The sequence below is a fragment of the Geotrypetes seraphini genome, chromosome 4 (assembly GCF_902459505.1).
Source record: "Geotrypetes seraphini chromosome 4, aGeoSer1.1, whole genome shotgun sequence".
NCBI lineage: Eukaryota > Metazoa > Chordata > Amphibia > Gymnophiona > Dermophiidae > Geotrypetes > Geotrypetes seraphini.
In genome coordinates, this window is record NC_047087.1 from 71,267,872 (window position 1) to 71,290,300 (window position 22,429).

Sequence of the window (22,429 nt, forward strand, 5' to 3'; positions counted from 1 at the left end):
CTTGATACTTCTGTTATTCTGACTTTAAAAAAAAAAAAATTGGTATACTTCTGTTTACTTGTTGATCTTTTTAGATTTGTTCATAATGCAAGCCCATGCTAAAAGAATGAGTACAAAATCCACTTTCAGGAGCTTGGCCTGGAGCAGTAAGTGAGTAATGAGGCATTTTCTGCTAATATTTGCATGTTTCAAGTCTTCCTGTTCTATCTGAATGTTTAAAGCATCAAAAAAGTGCCCCATTTAGACATTGTCTTCCTAATAATAAGAAAAGCAGAAGATGTAAGGAAATGAGCCACAGCTTCATTCTGAGAACTAGTGCACATTTAAGCTCCTGGAGCAGTGCCAACATCAATTTTCAGACTGCACCACTGAGGACCAAGCTTTCTCTGTGCTCTGCCAAGTGTTATAGTCTGTTGTTTTCTGACTGCTTAATGTTTGAGCAAAATCTGGGAAAAGCTAGTTTATAGGGTCCCTCAGGCAGTGTCTGATTTATGTTTTTTTAAACTGCTTTTCATTTCATATAGCATTGACATACTGTGTCTTTATGGTGCCATGAACTTTCGGTCCTAATATTTTGATTTTTTGCTTGTGAATTTATTGTTCATGAAGGGTGATTGATTGGCAGTGCTGCAAACTCAAGTAGACCACAGGTGGAAACCCAACAGGCCTCATACTGGTAGTGAGTGTCAGTTCTGTTTTGGGGTGAGGCAACTTTGTTCGAGAGCAAATCATGAATGTTCAAACTAACAGAAGGCCTAGGTGAAACAGACAGTCACCTGAGGAGTGCCACAATTTTGAGGTAGAAGTAATAGGATTTATTGCTTTCAGCAGTCCTGCTTTGAGTCACCGTCTTCCCTCCACCCCATTATGCCACTCCACCCCTTCCCTCATAACTCCTCCCTACCCACTTGGAACGCAAGTTAATGAGGGAAGTTCTAGAACATGGGTGCCCATACTTTTTGGGCTTGCGAGCTACATTTAAAATGACCAAGTCAAAATGATCTACCAACAATAAAATAAAAAAAAAACACAAAGCACACTGCACGTAGAAAAAATGTTAATTATCATTTATATTCTGGGGGATTTTCAAAGAGGTCAAGGCAGATGACTTTATGCAATGTCACCTAAGTAACAACTATACAAAAATAGACAAATATACCCCCTCCCTTTTTACTAAACTGCAATAGCGGTTTTTAGTGCAAGGAGCTGCACTGAATGCCCCACGCTACATTCGATGCTCAGAGGCTCCCTGCGCTAAAAAAACGCTATTGCAGTTTAGTAAAAGGGGGCCATAGTGCAAAATATAGACATCAGATATAAATTCTCAAAACGGACACATTTTGATCACTAAATTGAAAATAAAATCATTTTTCCTACCTTTGTTATCTGGTGATTTCATGAGTCTCTGGATGCACTTTCTTCTTTTGACTGTGCATCCAATATTTCTTCCAGACCTCATTCCCTCCCCAAACTTTTTCTTACTCTCTCCCTGCCCTCTACCCTTTCTTTCTCTCTCCATGCCCCCTTTCTTTCTTTCTTTCTTTCTTTCTGTCTCCCTGTCCCCTTTCTTTCTCTCTTCATATCCCCTTTCTTTCTTTCTGTCTCCCTGTCCCCCCTTTCTTTCTGTTTCCCTTCTTTCTGTCTCCCTGCCTGCCCCTTTCTTTCTTTGTCTTTTTTTCTCCCTGCCCCCCAAGCTGCCACCGCCATCGGGGAAAAGGCCCCCAAGACACCGCTGCTGAGTTCTGAGCTCTCCCTGCCTCCTGATGCCGTAAACAGGACAGCAGAAGCGCCGGGCCCACTAGCCTTCCCCCCCTCCCCCGACGTCAATTCTGATGTTGGAGAGGAAGTTCCAGGCCAGCCAGGCAGTGATTGGCTGACCCGGAACTTCCTCTCCAACATCAAAATTGACATCGGGGGAGGAGGGGGAAGGCTGGTGGGCCCAGCGCTTTTGCTGTCCTGATTACGGCATCAAAAAGCAGGAAGAAAGCAAAGGCAATGCGAGTCTATCATGGAGCCTGGGATGTGCTCCACGATCGACTCGCGTTGCCTTTGTGATCTACTGGTCGATCACAATCAACCTTTTGGGCACCTCTGTTCTAGAGTATGGGTCAGCATGGTAGCAGCACAGTCATGTAAGAGTTGCATTCATACTATATGTTATGTGCACCCAGCAGTGGCATAGCAGGGGTGAGCAGCACCTGGGGCGGTGGTGTCCCTCTCTCACCCTCTTCCCCACCCCTCACCCACGCCCCGCAACATGTCCCTTCCCTGTAACTTTTTATTGTTGGTGAGAGCAGCCACAAACCTGCTGCTTGCATCAGCTTTTGCGCTCTCTCTGATGTCACTTCCTAGTACATGTCTCAGAAGTGATGTCAGAAAGCGCACTGAAGCCGATATGAGCAGCACGTTCATGGCTGCTTGCGCCGAAGTTTAAAAGATATGGTGGAAGGAGGGCACGTGCAGCAGGGGGAGAAGCAGGAAAGGGGGGCCACCTGGTGTGAACCCCCTCCCATTTCACCCCCTTACTTTGCCACTGGCACTCAGCATGGTGAAGAGAGAATTTGTTTTCAGTGTCACAACTTGAGCTGTTGCATTTTTTGTCTGACCTTTACACTATGGTTCTGCTCACTGTCTTTAAAGCCAAATGGACCACAGTGCTAGAAGCCCCTAGCAACCTTTAAGTAAAAGAATGGCGCACAGCCTGGGAGCATATGCAAGTAGCAGGAGGGATGAAGGACCCCAAATAAATACTACTGGTAATGTGGATGGGGCAGGAGTGCAGAATTCTTGGGAACGAGCAATCTGAATGCTCATGGGGCTCAAATAGAGAAGAGAAAGAGGAACATACTTCTGGGTTTGATGGGAAAGAAGATTGAGAAGGCGTTGAGAGAGAGGAATGCTCCTGGGGCTGGGAAGGAGGAGGTAAAGAGGTGAGAAAATTTTATCTTGGGGGCATGGGGCTAAATTTTTGCCTCATATCTGCCCTTAAATGCTAGCCTGTGAACTGTAACAGACACTTTATATGCTAAGAAAAAAGAACTATCCCTTAAGCTATGTTACTGAGTGAACAGAGTACTTAAAATAAAATCCCCGAGCTTTAATTATTTAACATTCCTCAAGTTTACAAGCAACTTCTCAGCAAATTATTAACAGTGAAGATCTCTCTGTATCTGGAAATCCTCTCACAGCATCTCTTCTGGACTGAATGTTTGACTATTGGTATGATGTTTTTCTGTGGAATGCTGTACAAGTATATACTGTACTTTATACCCAACAGATTTCCACAGACCATTATCCTAAAAGGCTTGGGGATCATCCAGGTATTTTTGGGTTTGTTTGTTTTTCCAAATGTGAGATAAGCATCGATATTACTCTTGGAAAGCAGCAGTTTCCACCTTATTATTCTACCACAAATCCTACTTTTGCCCATTTCTGCTTGTAAAGTCATAAATACTGACCTTAGCTGAAGCTAGAGAAGCCTGCTTTCCTTATATGTTTTTCTGGGATGTTCTGTGACTCTCTGGATGTTTTGTCTTTGCACCCTTCAAGTAATTATGGCAGGCTGGTCACTTCTGGGAAGATTCACTACTGTTCCAAGTCTTCTTCATTTGGAGATAATGACTATCACTGGGATTCAATAAAGTCCTCATATCCTATAGAATTTCATATAAGCTTCTAACATTGATCTATCAGATTAAATCCTCAGAGGTCCTGCTCATTTTATCCAGTCTGTTCATCCCTTACAGTCCCCTAAGAACACTTAGGTCCTACAACCAACATTCCTTCTTATCATCAGGTCCATTGGGAGACTACCAATCCTGTTGCAGCATCTGGACCCTGCCCTACAGAATAGTTTTCTAACTTTAAGTATCTTGTGAAGGTTTTCTAATTTTCAATTGCCTTTCTATCTATTTTGAATTAGTAACATTGTTCATTTTCCTCAGGGCCAATGGGGGCAAGATCAGGCATTGTTCCTGCCCCAATGTTTTTGATGCTTCCTCTGGATGTGGAGGGGCTGAGACCTGCAGCCCTTCTCCTATTTTACAAGGGAATTTATGTTAGCAAGGTCTTTTATAAAATAATATGAGGTTTCCTTACATCCTCTATATGTACTTTCTCAAATCTATATCTGTACATTATATAGAACAATGGTTACTCTCTCTGGCAAGTCAGCTTTCAAAACTCTTCCTACCTTGCTTAACCCTCAAAATGTCATTCAGGTAATATGTAGTATTAAAAAGAAATAAAATTAAAAATGAATATAAGATAATACCTTTTTTATTGGACTAATTTAATATAAGGGTTAGCTTTTTGAAGGCCAGGCCTGAAGAAGACAGTTCTAGCCTTCAAAAGCTAGTCAAACAATATATTGTTACAACATAAGAATAGCTTTACTAGGTCAGACCAATGGTCCATCAACCCAGTAGCCTATCCTCACGGCAGCCAATCCAGGTCACTAGTACCTGGCAAAAACCCAAAGAGTAGCAACATTCCATGCTACCGATCCAGGGCAAGCAGTGGCTTGCCCCATGTCTTTCTCTATAACAGACTATGAACTTTTCCTCCAGGAAATTGTCCAAACCTTTCTTAAAACCAGCTACGTTATCTGCTCTTGCCACAACCTCTGGCAATGCGTTCCAGAGCTTAACTGTTCTCTGAGTGAAAAAAATATTTCCTCCTATTGGTTTTAAAAGTATTTCCCTGTGACTTCATCGAGTGTCCTCTACTCTTTGTAATTTTTGATGAAGTGAAAAATCGATCTACTTGTACCCGTTCTATGCCACTCAGGGTTTTGTAAAATTCAATCATATCTCCCCTCAGCTATCTCTTTTCCAAACTGAAAAGCCCAGCCATTTTAGTTTTAACTCATATGAGAGGAGTTTCATCCCTTTTTATCATCTTTATTGCTCTTCTATGAACCTTTTCTAGTGTCGTTATATCTTTCTCCAGGTGAGGTTGCACCGTGGAGTGATACAGAGGATTATAACATTCCTAGTCTTTTTAACCATTCCTTTTTTAATAATTCCTAGCATCTTGCTTTTTTAGCTGCCGCCGCACATTGGGCAGAAGGTTTCATCATATTGTCTTTGACACCCAGATCTTTTTCTTGGGCGCTAACTCCCAAGGTGAACCCTAGCATCTGGTAACTATGATTTGGGTTATTCTTTCAAATGTGCATCACTTTGCATTTGTTTACATAGGCCCCCTTTTCTATTAAACTGCACTAGCAGTTTTTAGCACAGAGAGCCACACTGAATGGCCCATGCTGCTTCTGATGCTCATAGGAACTCTTTGAACATTAGGAGCAGCACGGGGCATTCAGCGCGGCTCCCAGCAATAGAAAATTGCTAGCATAGTTTAATAGAAAAGGCCCTAAATTTCATCTGCCTCTTGAATGCCCAGTCTTCCAATTTCCTAAGGTCTGCCTGCAATTTTTCACAATCTGCATGTGTTATAACAACTTTAAACAGTTTAGTGTCATCTGCAAATTCAATCACCTCACTCGTTCTAATTTCCAGATCATTTATAAATAAGTTAAATAGCACTGCTCCCAGTACAGATTCCTGTGGCACTCCACTTTTTCCTCCATTGAGAAAAATTACCATTTAGCCCTACCCTCTGTTTTCTATTTGATAATCAATTCCTAATCCACAACTGAATTTTGCCACCTATCCCATGACTCTTTAATTTTATCTGGAGCCTCTCTGGAGCCTCTCATAAACTGCCAAAAGCTTTCTGAAAATCTAGATACACTACATCAACCAGCTAACCTTTCTCCACATGTTTATTCACACCCTCAAAGAATTCAAGTAAATTGGTGAGGCAAGATCTCCCATGGTCTAACCCATGTTGACTCTGTACCATTAAATCATGTTTGTCTATGTGTTCCACAATTTTATTTTTTATAATTGTTTCCTCCATTTTGCCCAGCACGAAGTCAGGCTTGCCGGTCTGTTTTTTCCCGGATCTCCCCTGGAACCCTTTTTAAAAATCAGCATAACATTGGCAAACCTCCAATCTTCACGTACTACAGGCAATTTTAGTGACAGATTACAGATCACTAACAGCAGGTCAGCAATTTCATGTTTGAGTTTTTTTAGTACCCTGGGATCTATACCATCCGGTTCAGGTGATTTTATCACTTTTTAACATGTCGATTTGACTTAGTATATCTTTCAAATTCACTGAGATCTCTTTCAGTTCCTCTGCATCATCACCCTTGAAAACCATTTCCAGTTCAGGTAGATCACTTACATCTTCTTCCGTAAAGACCAAAGCAAATAATTTATTCAGTCTCTCCGCTATGGCCTGTCCTCCCTGAGCATCCCTTTTGCTCCTCAGTTATAGCACAGTCCAACTCTCCCTAAGGTTATGTGTAGTATGTGCTAACCTGGCATTGCATCTGCTGGCTCTCATCATTAACCAACAAAGCCCCTCCTAACTCCTAATGTAGCCCCTTCTACTTTAGGCACCAACACTCTACAGTCTGATTTATACCATCAATGCAGTCTAAAGTAGAGAATGACATGAGGACAAATTTTTCTCCATTCCTGCAGGAACTCAATTTCCCTGTCTCGTCCCCATGAGTTTTATTGTTGTCCCTGTCCCATTCCTGAAAGCTCTGTCTTAACCACACAAGCCTCGAACCCATGCCCCAACAATTCCAGGCCATTTTGTACTGCATTGGTTTAGCTTTGGAATTCTTGTACAGTCAAAATATTGAAATTAAGTACTTTTATTACTGCTGGCTGAATGGTATCGGTATGGTTGTTACTATATTGGACCCCTGATGAAGGCTATTTGATTAGCTGAAACACAGACCATGTAGGATCTTTTTACTTCTGTTTATTGCTACTGTTTATTACATTAGTATAGACTACCGCTGTATAGATTGCCAGCTGGATTATTTTTATTGACTGTTTCATTTGTCAGAATAAACTTGGCTGATCCAGTACATTGGTTCCACTTCCTGTTTTTCCAACAATTCTGGGTTTGCAAAAAGCTGGAAATGTTGGATCCAGCCTCTTTCTCCTGCTCTGATCCTATCAGCAAAAGTACCAGCTTAGATCAGCACTTCCTCTACAACTCTGTCTCAAGTGTTACAATTTTTTCCACTGTGTTCCCATTTACAGCGTTGAAACTTGCTGCAGTCAACAATTATCCATCATCAGAAAATTTCTGTGTGAGGGTGGGGAGGGGGGTGGGAGTTAACTCAAAGCTTCATTCCCAGTGCATATGGATGAATTTTCCCATGTTGTGTATAAATTTATAAAGCATAATACATCTAGCCCTATAAAAGGGGAGCTGATTTTTTTTTTTTCTCCTTTTGTGTCTATTAAGGGAGAAGAAGGGGAAGCTTGATAAATCAATCCTTAAATCAGCTATATGCCAGACCTGGCAGTGGCAGTTACCCTTGGTTTTTGTTGTTGCTTGGTTTTTTTTTTTTGGGGGGTGAGGAAGGTGCGGGGGTTTCTATCAGTTGAAGCCAGGCAGTTCTGAACCTCGCCCAAGGATTGCTGCTCTTCCTTATCTCTTCTAAAACAGCAAAAAAGCTGGAGAAAGATCAGCTACCTAGCATGGCATGCCAGACTTCAGACATTGCCGCTGCCTGCCAGAACAGACTCAGCTATAGAACATAATCACCTTTTTATTTTTCATTTTAGCAAGGAAAGGATTATAGAATTCCATGGCTATTGATTGGCTCCTGTATATTTATGACTGCAGTTTAGCAGAAAATATTGTGTTAGCTGGTTGATTCAGTGGGGAGAAACACAATAGGACAGAATTTAATGAAAACCCCATCAGTGGCTAAGTTCTAAATCAGAAAGCAAATTTGAACACTGAATGGAAATTACTGTGGTGCTGACTGATTTGTTCTTGGTTGTAAACACTCTCTGGATCTAACAGAAAGGTTAATATGGGGAAAATGGCTTACTTACCACGTCTGCAGCAAATTAGCAATGATTTAACTTCAGGAGCGTGCCACAATCAATCTGCCAGAAGAAAAATGAAGTGACTGCTTGGGATTGCACTAATTTGCTGGCTGAAGGTTGATGCACATGAAAATTAAACTGTTCCCCAACAATTAAAAAGCTGTCTTTGAAGCGCATTAGGCTTTATGTTGGCTGAATGGATGGCAGATTATTTGACCATTGCCGACTTTTTCTTCTCCTTTCTTCTTTTTCATTGCAACCTTCCAAGTCTCTTCGTTGTACTGCCCTTGCTGGTAGCTGAACTGATTATTTTCATGTAGGGCATAGAATGTCATTTGCAATTTTCAGAATTAATCTAGATTGGTCTAGCAAGCTGAATGCAATCAGTAGTGGTATTATATTAGACAAGATGCACTTCGACCTCTCAGGCAAACCAGAGGGCACCTTATTAAAGAAGTTCAAACAGAACTTTAGAAAAACACGACTGACCCAGGGTATTTTAGTACTTGCCACCTTGAACTTCTGAAATATGAGCGTGTGCATGCTGGGTACAGTTGTCTGTCAAATCTTATAGTTGGGCAAGGTGTGGTATTGTCCTTCAATACGGCAGTTGGTCTATTAGATCCAACATGGAAAGAAGATAGGAAGCAGACCGTGTGAAGAACAATATTTTTATTTAGTACACTCCCAGGAAAAAATGCCTGACGTGGCCACTTTGGGCATTATTTCCTGGGAGAGTACTGAATAAGTGTACTACTTCCTACCTTCTTTCATGATGTTTATGCATTAACACTTTATTAAAACAAAGGTCAAAGATCTAGAACCTACCACACACCTGCAAACAACAGGATCATGAGAGCTATGATGACATTCTACAGTTATAAGCCTTAGGATACAATTATGCTAATACTAACAGAGCCTTTAGTGATTATCCTGTCAGATTTGTGTGCTGTGAAAGCATATCAGTTTTCTCTTATGTGCAATCAGTAACTCTAGAAAATTTCTAATTATTGAAGAACAAAATCTGAAGCGTGTTTTCTGAAAACAGGTATGTTTATATAACTATTAATTGGCCACAGGTTAGTATCAAGCTTAGTAAAATCCCCAGACTATATCAACAGCAGAATTTAACCCTTCCTTAGGTAATCATTATCCATGTACTCGTGTAGTGGGGCATTAGAATGGATCCTCCCTGGGCATTAATAATTGCTTGCTGGTGTGAGGTCATTGGCTATTAACAGATGGGACAAACTAGATCTGAAACTTTAACCCTTTCTTTGGCATTGCAGCTCTCTTCTAAGGCTAATATGGGAGATCTGCATCTCCAAATGCCTGTTGCTTGGCACTGTCAATCTCGTTCAGCATCAAGTTACGCAAAGCAGCTGTTTCACCATCTGCCAATTAAAGGGTTAAGAGAAACTGAACAGTTCTTGGATAAGAAAGTAAGTTCACATTTGGGATCCAGACATTTTTTAATGATTATTAGTATAATTAGAGAAGTCCAAAATGAGAAACATGACAGAAATTAGAATTTTAAAAAACAAGGAATAAATGTAAATATGTCAGAAGCACTGAATGACAAAAATGGATTGTAATTATATAGTATTTGTTCACACTAATTATTTCCAACTATGGGCTCCTTCTATGAAGGTGCGCTAGGGTTTTTAGCGCATGCACAAAATTACCACGCGCTATAGTGCACAGTAGCGCGATCAGGAATTTAGCATGCGATATTGTGCTCATTAAGACCCTACCGCACCTTTGTAAAAATAGTCCCATGTTTCAGTCATCTTACTTTCCTAATAGCAATTATCCTATGACTATCTTCTCTATGTATCCTTGTGATGCAGAGAGGCTTAATTTACCATTGACAGCTTGAAAGGATTCCCTATTTCCACAGTTCTTCTATTCTCATGATGACTCATTAGTGAGCCATGGCTTTACAGGCTGACTGGAGCATAAGGAACAAATAGGTTTGCATAAAATTACTTTCTGTCTTTAAGGAACTGCTGTGTTGTAGATATACTTTTGGGAGTGCAGTCTTAACGGCAAGTTCTTTGTTCTGTGCATTTCATCTTCCTGATTTACACAATTTTAGACAAACATACAGGGGTATTGTCATTAGAAACAAATTAAATAGTTGTAGAAAGCGTATTCCCTCAAATAGCAAAACACTGCAGCATTTTGCAATTCATGGTCCTCATTATTACCAATAAGTGTGGTGTTTAGTTTTTTATTTGGTAATTGTATTGTACGTACTTTGATTGTTTAGTTTTATGAATTATAATCCATCTTGAGAAAAGCTAATTAAAATAAATAAATCTCCCTAAACAAAGCTGCTTTATCAATGGTTGCAAAGTATTATACTGTTATTTAAAATTAGATCATGTTACATGCATAGAGAAGTAAGGGAAGAGAGTTTACTCATGCCATTTTCAGTGGTCGCTCAATACTGTACAATTTATGTTCAAGTATAGTAAATATTTTTCGGTCCCCAGAGAACTTTAAGGGACCCATTTACAAAGCTGCATTAGGCACTAATGTATGTCTAAAACAGTAAAAATGTAATAAAGCATTTGCATGTGCAAAGTGCATGGAATCTAATTTTTTGAGGGGGGGGTCAGAGGCAGAGAACAGGCATAGAGGGAGTATGGTAATGATAACTAATTAGTAAAATCCCTAGACTATATCAACAGCATAATTTAATCCTTTCTTAGGTAATCATTATCCAAGTACTAGTGTAGTGGCACATTAGAATGGATTCTCCCTGGGCATTATGCTTGCTGGTATTAATGTTCATGCTAATTGGTTACTACAGGGTTAATGCAGAAGCCCTTACTGCCTCCCAACCCTGGGTTCCTCTTTAACACTGCACCTGGTTCCACCCCTGACTTGCCCACTTTTTATGTGAGCAGTCAGAGGTATATTCAGCGACACTACTTGGTTTGCTGCTGAAATCGGGAACTAGGGAGCCCCAGGAGATTTAAGTGGGCAGGAGCTTTGAATATTAGTCCAAATATGCATTAGCATTGCTAGAACCTTCTAACTAAGCTATTATATGTTACAGGAAGGATGATAATTAATAAAACTTTCCAGAATAATCAGGGGGGGTTGGATGGGTAAAGAAAGCATAGGAACTGGTCCATAGTTATTCCCTAGTTCTCTGTATTTGCAATTAGAGAATGACACGGGGCAAATTTTTCTCCGTCCCTGCGGTAATTTATTTTCCAATCCCGTCCCCATGAGTTATTTTCCTGTCCCTGCCCCATTCCTGCAAGCTCTGTCCTAATCTGTGGAAGCCTCAAACACTTTAAAATCAAAAAGGCTTGCGCAGAATGGGGCAGGGACAGGGACAGCGACAAAACTCTGTGGGGCGGGACAGGGAAATTGAGTTCCTGCGGGGATGGAAGAAAATTTGTCCCCGTGTCATTCTCTATTTGCAATTGAATCGACGCTGACTCCAAAGGATGATGGGAGGTAAGATATTTCCATGCACAAAAGAAGAGTGGGACCTGGAAGTGATCATATCTGATGATCTTTAAGGTGAGAAAATAGGTAGAACAGGCAATGGGAAAAGCCGGACTGATTCTTTGGTGTATAGGTAGAGTTACCATATGGCTCCAGAAAAAGGAGGATGGATTGAGTCATCTGGATTTTAATTCCATTTCTTTCAGTGAAAGTAAAACCCAGATGTCTCAATCCATCCTCCTTTTCCTGGAGCCTTATGGTAACCCTATGAATAGGGAGAGGAGTTGCCAGTAGGAAAACCAAGATGACATTGCCTCTCTATAAGTCTCTTGTGAGACCTTATTTTGCATACTGTGAACAATTCTAGAGACTGCAACTTAAGCTATAAACAGGATGGAGTCAGTAGTCTTTCTCATAAAGCTTATGGAGACAGACAAAAATTTCATTAGCCCTGATATTCAACAGCACTTAATGATCCTTTTACTAAGGCGTGCTAACCGATTTAGCGTACACTAAGTGCTAAGGTTCCCCTTATATTCTAGGGGCGCCTTAGCACTTAGCACATGCTAAATCGGTTTGCATGCGCTAAATCAGTTAGCGCACCTTAGTAAAAGGACCCTTTAACTAGGTAGGAGTCACTACTACCCGGATAGTTCTCCAGGAGCAGAGTGCAGGATTTTCAGCATATTATCCAGAGGGAACAACTAATGCTGTAGCAGTTGATGGCCAACTGCAAAGAAAGTAGATCCACCATCAAGCCACCTAGCTACTACCTTGCAACAAAGGACCAGTTTATTTTATTTTCTTATTTCACCATTTATATCCCACTTTCACCAAAGCAGGTTACAATAAAGCATACATAAAATCAATCTATCAACACCAAAGGCAAATGTAACATACAATAAGCAGAGCCTCATAGTGTGGCACCAGCATCTGCTACTGTGGCTGGTAGGAATCCCCACCCGCTGAAGAGATTATCTGCTGGCTTTCTCTCAACACCTCCTCTCCTCCCCCCCCCCCCCCCACACACACACGTTTGAAAATTGAACATTGTTAGGGCAGGTGCCCCTCCCCACCATGCATGCTCAGTCTTTAAACTGAGCATACACAAGAGAAGCACCTGCCAATCTATGGGGACCACAATTCTTGAATCAGGGCCCTGGGTCCTAGACCCCTCAGTTCTGTCAGACTAGTTTTTGTATATTTTATTTATTTTAAAAATTTAATCCCGCTTATATCGTAAGTGGGTTACAATGTCCACATACATAAATGAATAAAAATAACAAATACATACCATTTACAATTCTATAAATCTAAATAAAATACATCAAACTCCCATATCAAATTCAGTCCTGATAGGTAAAAAGGATATTGACATCTCCTCATTTATGAAATGCTCTTGGTCCCCAGATTGTGAATCCCATCTCAGATGTTCCCAACTTGGGAAAATCAGATCTTTTGGTAGTTGCTTTTTTAATATCCAATTGATTTCCCTTTCAGCTCAAAGGCTGATGTAAAGTTTCTGCATTAAACTGGAAATAAGAAGATGGCTATGTTTTAGTGCATGCTCACAAACTGGAAGTAATTCTGTACACGTCATTAACATACATTAACATATATATTAACACATATTGTGCTCTAAAATTAGTCTTTTGTGGGATACTGAAGGCTCCCCACTGTCACCATTCTTGTTTAACATGTACACGAGAGCCTTGGGTAAGCAATTCTCTCTCCCACAACTTCACGCTTTTTCATATGCTGATGCTATTTTTCTCCTCTGCTGCTGATTCCGTCACTGACACCTTAACAGTGTGTGTTAAAGCTGATCAAGGACCTGAGTACATGGTCACAAAAAAACTTCCATAAACTAAATAAACAGAGACAAAGGTGCTTTGGTTTGATGACTACAACTCACTACCACATTCAGAGCTGGTACTGACTACGGGCAAGAAACTAAAGATTGACAAAACATCAAAAGTACCAGGTGTCATCCTCGACTCCTGTCTTTCATTTAGAGACCAAATTGATTTTCTGGTCAAACTTTTTCTTCAGACTTAGACAATTGAGAGCAATAAGACCAGTCCTGAGTCAAATCAACTTCAGAGTAGTAGCTCAGGAAGTCTTGCTCTCATATCTCATATCTAGATTATTGCTATTCTCTACAGTATACTGTAATATCCCTTTGAAAGAACTGAAGAGATTACAAATGCTCTAGAAGACAGCAGCTAGACTGACTTTTTGCTTGAGTTAGTTCAAAAGGGCCAGCCCAATGCTGGCAGATCTACACTGGTTGCCAATAAGTAGAATCCAGTTTAAGATGGCCTGTATGGTCCATAAGGCTATTTATGGAGAAAACTCTACTGGATTAACATTTTACATTAAGATCACTAAGGTCCTTCTATAATCTGAGAACATCCCAACATTTTAAGATGACTTTTCATTCTCCACAACAAGCCTGGAAAAAAGCATTCTTCAGGTCTACCTTTGAATTTCAAGGTCCCAAAATATGGAACGGTCTTCTTCCAAGTTGCTTGTGACAGATCTCTTCCTACCTTCAATTCAGGAAATCACTAAAGACATATATCTATTCTCTCTTTAACCCCAGAACTTAAACTCAATATGACCTACAATTCTTGATATAACAGCAATGAAAATCCACTAATCTTATTGTAAGCCACAGTGAATCATTGCTGACACTTGTGGGGTATAAGAAACTGTATAGTATGGTATGGTATTTTATTACATAGCTATATAGCTGTGACATTAGTTTTTGTTATCTTTTATATTGGATTTTGCATGATAAGTTATTTCCCATTTAAAGCAGATTTTGTATGTGCTAAAACCTTCACTATAGTACATTGAAAATAATTTAAGAGCATAAGCTGTTCTAAGGCTACCACATCTTATTCTATACAGGATATTTATTTTTTATTTTATTTATTTTTAGTATTTATATACCACTTACAACCTAAGGGGCTCATAATCAAAACAAAAATATGTCTAAAACCCCGCCCACGTCGGCACTTGGATTCTCTAACTGGTGTCTATGTCATAAGCGCCGGTTAGAGAATTGGGTTGCCACTGAGCTGATCGCAGCAAGGGAATCTCCCTGCTGTGATCTATTTACAATCTGTTTAGTGGTCACAGCAGGGAACTTGTCCCCCCCCCACAAAGACTACCAGCAGGAAGGATGCCCAGTCCCTCCTGCCAGTACCCCCACACTGAAGGGCATGCCCCCCCCCCTAACTCAGCTCACCCAGACCCCACAGTACCTTTTTAAAGTTGGCCAGCCAGAGGGATGCTTCCTCCCTCCTGTTGGCAGGCCCACCTCCACAACATGGGATGCCCCAGGGAGGGTCCTAAGGTCCTCATTAGCCCAGGCTCTTAAGATCCCTCCCATAGGAGGACACTTAGGCACCTGGGCCAACTGGAATCTTAGGCCTCTCTTCCAGTACATTCTGGGATGCACTGGGAGTGGCCTCAGACTCCGATTGGCCAGATCCCTTAGGCTGCTCCCATTGGGTGCTGAGGTTGTAGTATGTCTCATGTAAATATTAGAGAGTCAGCGCAAGAACAGGACTAGAAGCCAGTGTTCTCATGCTTGTGCTAAATCACTACATTACAACAGGAAAAACAATATTCTTCCAGCTGTTCTCTTCCTTTTCTGCATCTGTCTTTATCACAACTAGCTTCTCCTAGGATAGCATTGGCATTATGATCCAAGGATTTCCCACCTAACTATCCTTCTCCCAAATTGGTCCAAGTCAGCATCAGTCCTCACACAGAGGCTGGAAACTGCAGCTCTCTTCACAATGTGGTTTAACATAGGACTGGCTTTTGACCACAAGGTGTCACTCCTAAACAATGGCTGAGACTCCTTCTCATTTTATCCAGGTGTTGTGAACAGACCCTCTACAGCAGTGGTCTCAAACTCACGGCCCGGGGGCCACATGCGGCCCACCAGGTACTATTGTGTGGCCAGCGGTTTGTACTAGTACTGGCTGTACTAGTGCTGCCCGCTCTTTACGCCATCCTTCAGCTTCCCCCCTAGCCTCCCACTCTTACCTTCAGATAATTACCACAACCTGCAGAGAGGATTGCTGGTGCTGTAGCGATCCTTGCAGGCTGCCATTGTCCTCAGCAGCATGTTCCCTCTGTTGCGATCCTGCCCCTGACGGCAGAGGGAACATGCTGCGGAGGCCGATAGCAGCCTGCAAGGAACGCTACAGCACTGTGATCCTCTCTGCAGGCTGCGGTAATTAGCTGAAACTAAGACTGGGAGGCCAGGAGAAAAGCTGGAGGACGCTGCAAAGAAGGGGGGAACATGCAGTCCTTCAAGGGGGGGGGGGAGATTTATAAACTATAAAGAGTTTTAGCTCATGTAAAATTGTAATTTCTTTAATAAGACATTAACTATTTTTTCTGCGGCCCCCCAAGTACCTACAAATCCAAAGTGTGGCCCTGCAAAGGATTTGAGTTTGAGATCACTGCTCTACAGTGACCCAGCCAAAGCTAGCCAAATGAATAGGGCTCTAGCCCAGAAATCAGATAGCCATCTATGATTCATTTCTTACCCTCAGAACAATTTACTTTAGAACAGTATACACTTCTCCCTCCATATTCGCTGTGATAGGGGATTAACTGAACTGCAAATACAGAAAAAACGCAAATAACTTTTTCATATATTATTTGCTGTTTTCTATTAAAAACCAATGTGAATATAGTGAAACTGCGACTAACATGGTGGGAGACCTAGCCTGTTCCTGAAGGAGAGGCAAAACACGGTGAAGAAAGTGCTTGGAATCAGCGATTTTCTCTATAAACGCTTGGAATCAGCAATTTCTCTATGCAAGCTGATGTAATTTGGGGGGAGGAGACAGCAAGCTAAAAACCGTGAATAATCGAAACCGCAAATGCTGAAAACACAAATACGGAGGGAGAAGTGTATATTAATAGAATTTCTGAGGCAGATTACAAGAATGGGTAATAAAATTGTGGTATCCCTAAACCGTCATTCAAGCTTAAGTATAAAACACCAGAATCAATTTTAGTCACCGAGTGGGTGAACTGGGTACACTAAGTTGCACTCCATAAACTGGGTACAAAGTGGATAAACTGGGTGCACTGATTTACACTTCACAAACTGGGAACAGAGTGGATGAACTGGATACATAGATTTGCATTTCACAGACTGAACGCACAGTTGATAAAATGTATCCACTGACTTGAATTTCACACACGGAAACTCTTCTTCTCAGTGTATCATACCATGAAATCATAATTACTAAATTATTCAACGGTTTTATTCAGTCATGATAGTTCTTCCTCACTTCTTCCCTGCTAGCTCTTACCTCCTAAATACTTTGCAGCAAATATGCAACAATTTTGCCCTAGTGCTGTTTCATTGATTTACATGGTTGCATATATAGATTGTTGCAGTGTCAGTATTCAGGAAAAAGACTATTGGATATAAAAAAAAACAGCTGTAAGAGGTGACCATTTATTTTATCTTAAGTGGTTCTATTTGTCACAGTAACGAAGCAATGTTGGTTGAAAAGAATACCAAACAACAAAAGAGGGGGGGGGAGCAAGCTATTTTCTTGCTAGAATGTAGAAAACAGAAAATGTGCAGTAGTAGAATGGATACACTGTCCATTTCTCTGAACAGCTGCCCTTTGAGAGCAGACTGATCTCAATGTATTCTCAAGATACTTTTCTGAAGCCCCCCTCCCCCCAACAAAACAAAACAAAAAAAAAATCAACAAGACTTGACTGGAAGCAAAACAATCGATTACAAGTGCAACCTGGTAACTAGAGGTCCAAACTCTTTTCAGTCAGCAAGCGCTAAACCTTTTGCATTTTCTTCTTTGACGGATCATCGGGGATCTCTCTTAATCCCGGAATCACTTACTCGTCAGTTTATGACACTCATTAAACAGTGCTTCTTGTTCTGAATTTCTAGATTCTCGTCTCTAGATCTCTTTCTACAGAATTCCCAACAGATTTAGCCCAGCAGACCTCCAGGTACAAAAGCCAATAACTACGGCCGTCTTCTTGATGGTGGTCATCCATGAGGTAATCAGTCACAGTCAAATGAGACTTTTCCCTGCTAAAGGTAGAGTTTGCAGTGAGCTTTTGCACATCCTAGACTTTATCATTTTTCTGTACCCCAGTAGTTTGAAGGCAGCTGGAATTGATATGCTGGGATCAGTATCTTCCATTATATTTTTGTGTACTGTCTGTACCAGTATGTGACCCAAACCTGAGATTATGGAAAAAACAGTGCAGTTGTCTAAACCCAGTGGGCGAAATGCTCAGTTCATGTCTATCATGCAAATTGTGGCTAGAGAGAATTATACACAAAGCATTATTTCATGTTAAAGATGCTAGAGGGAGAAAAGCAAATGCTAAACTCACATATGCTTTTTCCTTGACTAAGAGTGCCCCCTGCAGGGCACAGGGGGCACTTGCACAAATACCCATTTAATTTGGTTGATAACAATCAAACTGGAGATTATTTTCCATGCTAAGGAAATGAACATGGAGGAGATTAGAAAGAAATTAAATTCTTTGATTTAATTTGAACTGGCACCGGATCCCGTGTCTTTGGAAAATTTGCTTTCCTTATGATCAGTTTCTAGGTTTTCTACAGCTGTGGTTAGATAATGAGAAGTGATTTTTATTTTTTTTTTTTTTTTAATATTAGCCCCAAACAGCATGTAATGGATTAGTAATTGTTTCTCAGAAGCACTATCTCTGGTAAATGAGGTCAATGGCACAAATTCTAGAAAATGTTCAGTTAGAAAAAAAACAATATTCTTTGACTAATTATAAGTTCAAGTTCAAGTTCAATTTTATTTGATGAATCACCTATAACACTTTCTAAGCGATGTACAATTTAAAACATCATATAAGATAACAAACAGTATTAAAAACAAAAAATTCTTAACAAATTTTTTAAAGAACAAAAATTTATAACATACAGTGTTAGAACTTAAGGGGTTACATCACTAACTAGGTACATTAGGGAAAAAGGGGCACAGTTACAATTTTCTCAATCTAAGATGGAAGAAACATAAAAGGTAAACACATAGGGAAGGGGCAAAAAATGTATTTAGAAGTATTCTAAACATTGTAACACAGTATGGAGGGGAGAGTTATCAACAGGGGCTACCTTTGAGATGGGTTATTTTAGCGCTAACTTGTGCTCTTTTAGCACAGATCCCATTATATGCTAATAATCCAGGTTAACAGTAAAATAACTCTGGCCACCACCCTGTACATAGGTAGATTGGATGGAACACACAGGTTTTGACATTTTCTGTGTTACTATGGAGTCATTATTCAAAGCAATCCAATTGGCCGGAAATGGCTTTTGGCCAATTAAATCTTTTGTTTGGGCCTAACTGGTCATATTGTTTCTTTATTCACACTTAATTACCTTAGGAGTGTGTTGTGATGATCATTTGGGTTTCAAGCCTCAAATAAGCCATGTGATAAAATCTTGCTTTTTGTTCCATCAATTAAAATCTTTGCTGACCAAAGAGGATCTGATCAAACTAATTCATGCTTTTATAACAAGTTGTTTGGACTGCTGTAATAGACTCTTTTTTGGATCAAGATTCTAAGATCTATTAATCAAAATTGTCTAATAGTTCCTACATTTAGAGAAATTTATTTGGTGGTTCTATTTTCTTTGTACAGGGGCCAGAACATTGGAAATTACTTCCTCATCTTAGATTTCAGACTTCATTAACTCCCCCACTCTCCCCTTTTTACAAAACTGTAGCATGGTTTATAGCACCAGCTGCAGCGGTAACAGCTCCAACTCTCATAGGCCGTCACTAAAAACGCTAGCAGTTTTGTAAAAGGGAGGGTAAACCTTTTAAAAAGGATCTTAAATCTTTCATGTTTACTGATGCATTTGGTTACATTTTTAATGGAAATTTTGCATAACGGATGAACTTCGAGACCTTCCTTTTGTGTATTCTTTCCTATTTTATATTGTAGTTCTTTTCTTTTTCCCTCACAAGTCTTGTTTTCACTTTTTACTTTTTTTATATATTTGTTTAATTTAATTATTTTATTGTAAGCCACTCAGACTATTTTGATAGACGGGATATCAAATCTTAATAAAATTTGGAAACTTGGATCAAGCAAAATTAATTTGCCATGTTTACAGGTTATTCAGAACACTCAGTGGCATAGTAAGGGGGGGCAGACTTGGTGGGGGTGCTGGCACCTCTCCCTCTCTCCAGTCCCCGCTCTTTCCCACGCCTCCCCCTGCATGCCTTCACTGTATTTCTAGCTCTTCCCTGGCACGAGCAGCAACTCTAACCTGCTGCTTGCGCCGGCGTTGGCTCTCCCTCTGATGTCACTTCTAGGTGCCACACCAGAGAGAGAGCTGACACCGGTGTGGGCAGTGAGTTGGTGATGCTGCTCATGTCGGGAAAGTTAAAGAGGTGCAGGGGAAGGGAAGGGGGGTAAGGAAGGAGTGGGGATGAAGAAAAGGTCAGGGGAGGGGCGTCACCACCCCAGGTGCCTCTCAGCCTTGTTATGCCACTAAGAACATTGCAGCTAAATTGCTTATGGATGTTTAAAAAATGAGCACATTATTCCAGTCTTGTGCAACCTGCATTCATTACCTATTAGCAAATGTGTTGGAATTTAAATTGCTCTCTTTAATGTTTAGAGCTTGGAATATCAGTCAGCCAGAATAGTTTTAAACAAATTATCAAGATATTTACCAACAAGATCTCTGCGCTTCTCTCAGAAAGAGCAATTTTAATTTTCAGGTCTGAAAACAATTATATTGTTGTCAACAAGAAGGAGGGCCTTCTCTTATGTTGGTCCTGCCCTTAGGAATTCATTGCTGGACAATTTCCTTAATGATGTTTCATACCTAGCTTTTTGTAAGATGATCAAGTCTAGGTTTGCCATATTTTCTAATCGGCATATCTGGACTCCTAGACCTGCTCCCAGACCTGCCCTGTAATGCCCTAATCCCCCCCCCACCCCCCACCCCTGCCTGCTCTTGACGGGCAGGGAGGAAGTCCACGCATGTGCGTACTTCTTCCATGCCCGACACGATTTGAGGAGGCTTTTCAAAACCCGGACAAAGTGCTAGATTCTCCAAAATATGCGTTAAAACATTGGGCCGCTCTCACAGCCATTATTGTAGTGATTTTTAAAAAGTGAGTCATTCTCCCAAAAACACTCATGCAAATGAGGTTGACAGAGAGTGGCGAAGGTTCGCTAAATTTGCAAGTGCCAATCACTGGTGATAGCAATGGGCACATGCACAGATTAAACACAAAAAAACCCAACAAATCAAGCTGCCAAAGTCAAGCAACCCAACACCCAATACCTACTCCATCAGTGGGAGAGATATCTACTCCCTCCTGCCACCAAGCAATGCACCCCCAACACACCCCTGGCTGTAGGAGAGATGCCTACCCTCTCCCGCCGCCATACAACACACCCCTGACACCCCCTGACAGCGGGACAGATGTCCACTCTCTCCCACCGCCAAGCAACACATCTCTGACACCCCCAGCAGCGGGAGAGATGCTCACTCCTTCCTGCCACCATGCAATGCACCCCTGACATTCCCTTGCCTCCGATGACCACCACCCCTTCACCCCCTCCTCCTTACCTTACTTACGGTAGCTGGTGGGAGGGATGTCTACTTCTCCAGCCAGCAGACCTGCTTCTTCAAAATGGCAGACCTTCCCCTCCCTGGTGCATCCTGAGGCTCTGATTGGCCCAGGTTGTTTAAGGCCCCTCCCAAATGTCTGTGTGTTCATTCCTCAGTGCATGATTTGCATAAGGTGTTATCCAACCCCCTCTGCTATGTAATCTATATGAACTGGATGTAATTCTCCTGCATCACAAATAGATGGCAGTCACATCTGTTCCCATTCAGTTTCAATGTAAACAGATATATGCTGATTTTAAACCAACTATACACAAAAATGTTCTTTCCAAGTTCTGTCAGAAACCTTCCCTTTTGGGAGTTTCAAATAGAAGGACCTCATTGGAACTTCTTTGACCCAGTGTCATAAACCTAGATGATCAAAACACTCTTGAAACAGAGGCTGTCTTCCAGCCTTCCTAGTTCAAAAATGTTTAACCTCTTTTCTTAAGGGTTTTCACAAAGACAGCATCCAGGGCGGCCCTCCCCCTTTACTACACCACTGAGTCCTTTTTTTGTGTTGAAACAACATATATTTTGCAATTTTTAGGTACTACGACTGCACGGTCTCGTTGATTGCAGGTTTGTGGACACATGAAATTCACAACAGTTCAGTATTTTTTTCTTTGTTATGGCTCATTTTCCTCTTCAGTTCTGTCTTTTATTTTCTACCCATATTCTTTCGGGAACCCAGAAAAGAGTTTTTAGTCTTACTGCATATGCTTTCAGTAAAGGGTAAGACTGAAGTCTAAAGCAGTGTATCTCAAGCTGTGTGTGCACACTAGTGTGCCTCCTGAGATTTCTGGTGTGCCGCAACACACTGGCATGGAGGAGAGTCGTCCATGCTGGCTGCCTCTCGCGGCGATTGGCATGTCCTGTAGGAAGTCAGCCAGCGTGGACGACTCTCCTCCTGGCCAGCGTCTCTCCTCTTCTCCCTGCACCTCCCAGATCCCTGTAATGGCGGGGTCACAGCAGAGATCCGCCGTTTACAATTATTGCAAAACACTGCTGTTAAATTAATCTATCATGCAAAAAAAAATTTGACCATGTCACACCTCTCCTCTGTAAAGCACATTGGCTACCCGTTTCTCATCATCTTTCCTATAAAATACTTCTCCTCGCTTTCAAAACAAAAAGCTCTAATCAACAGGCGTTCATAGACAAACTTTTGATCCTATACTCATCATCAAGGGTCCTCCGATCAAATAATCAGCCCTCAATACGGAAATTATTTCACAACACCACTTGCAAATCCATCTTCTCAGTTACTGCCCTTTCTTTGTGGAATGCCCTCCCACTAGACATTCGATTGGAGAACTCCCTCGGAAAATTT

The 22,429-nt window shown here is 41.1% G+C and overlaps 1 protein-coding gene across 1 annotated transcript in view; it reads left to right on the plus strand.

The window, feature by feature from the left end:
* Positions 1-22,429, plus strand: part of TMPRSS15 (transmembrane serine protease 15) — a 306,859-nt gene that overhangs the window by 76,310 nt on the left and 208,120 nt on the right. Inside the window, exons 2-4 of the mRNA XM_033942905.1 lie at positions 9,224-9,376; positions 17,365-17,426; positions 21,647-21,710. Of these exons, the coding sequence (XP_033798796.1) occupies positions 9,224-9,376; positions 17,365-17,426; positions 21,647-21,710 (279 nt within the window). The remainder of the gene's footprint in view (positions 1-9,223; positions 9,377-17,364; positions 17,427-21,646; positions 21,711-22,429) is intronic.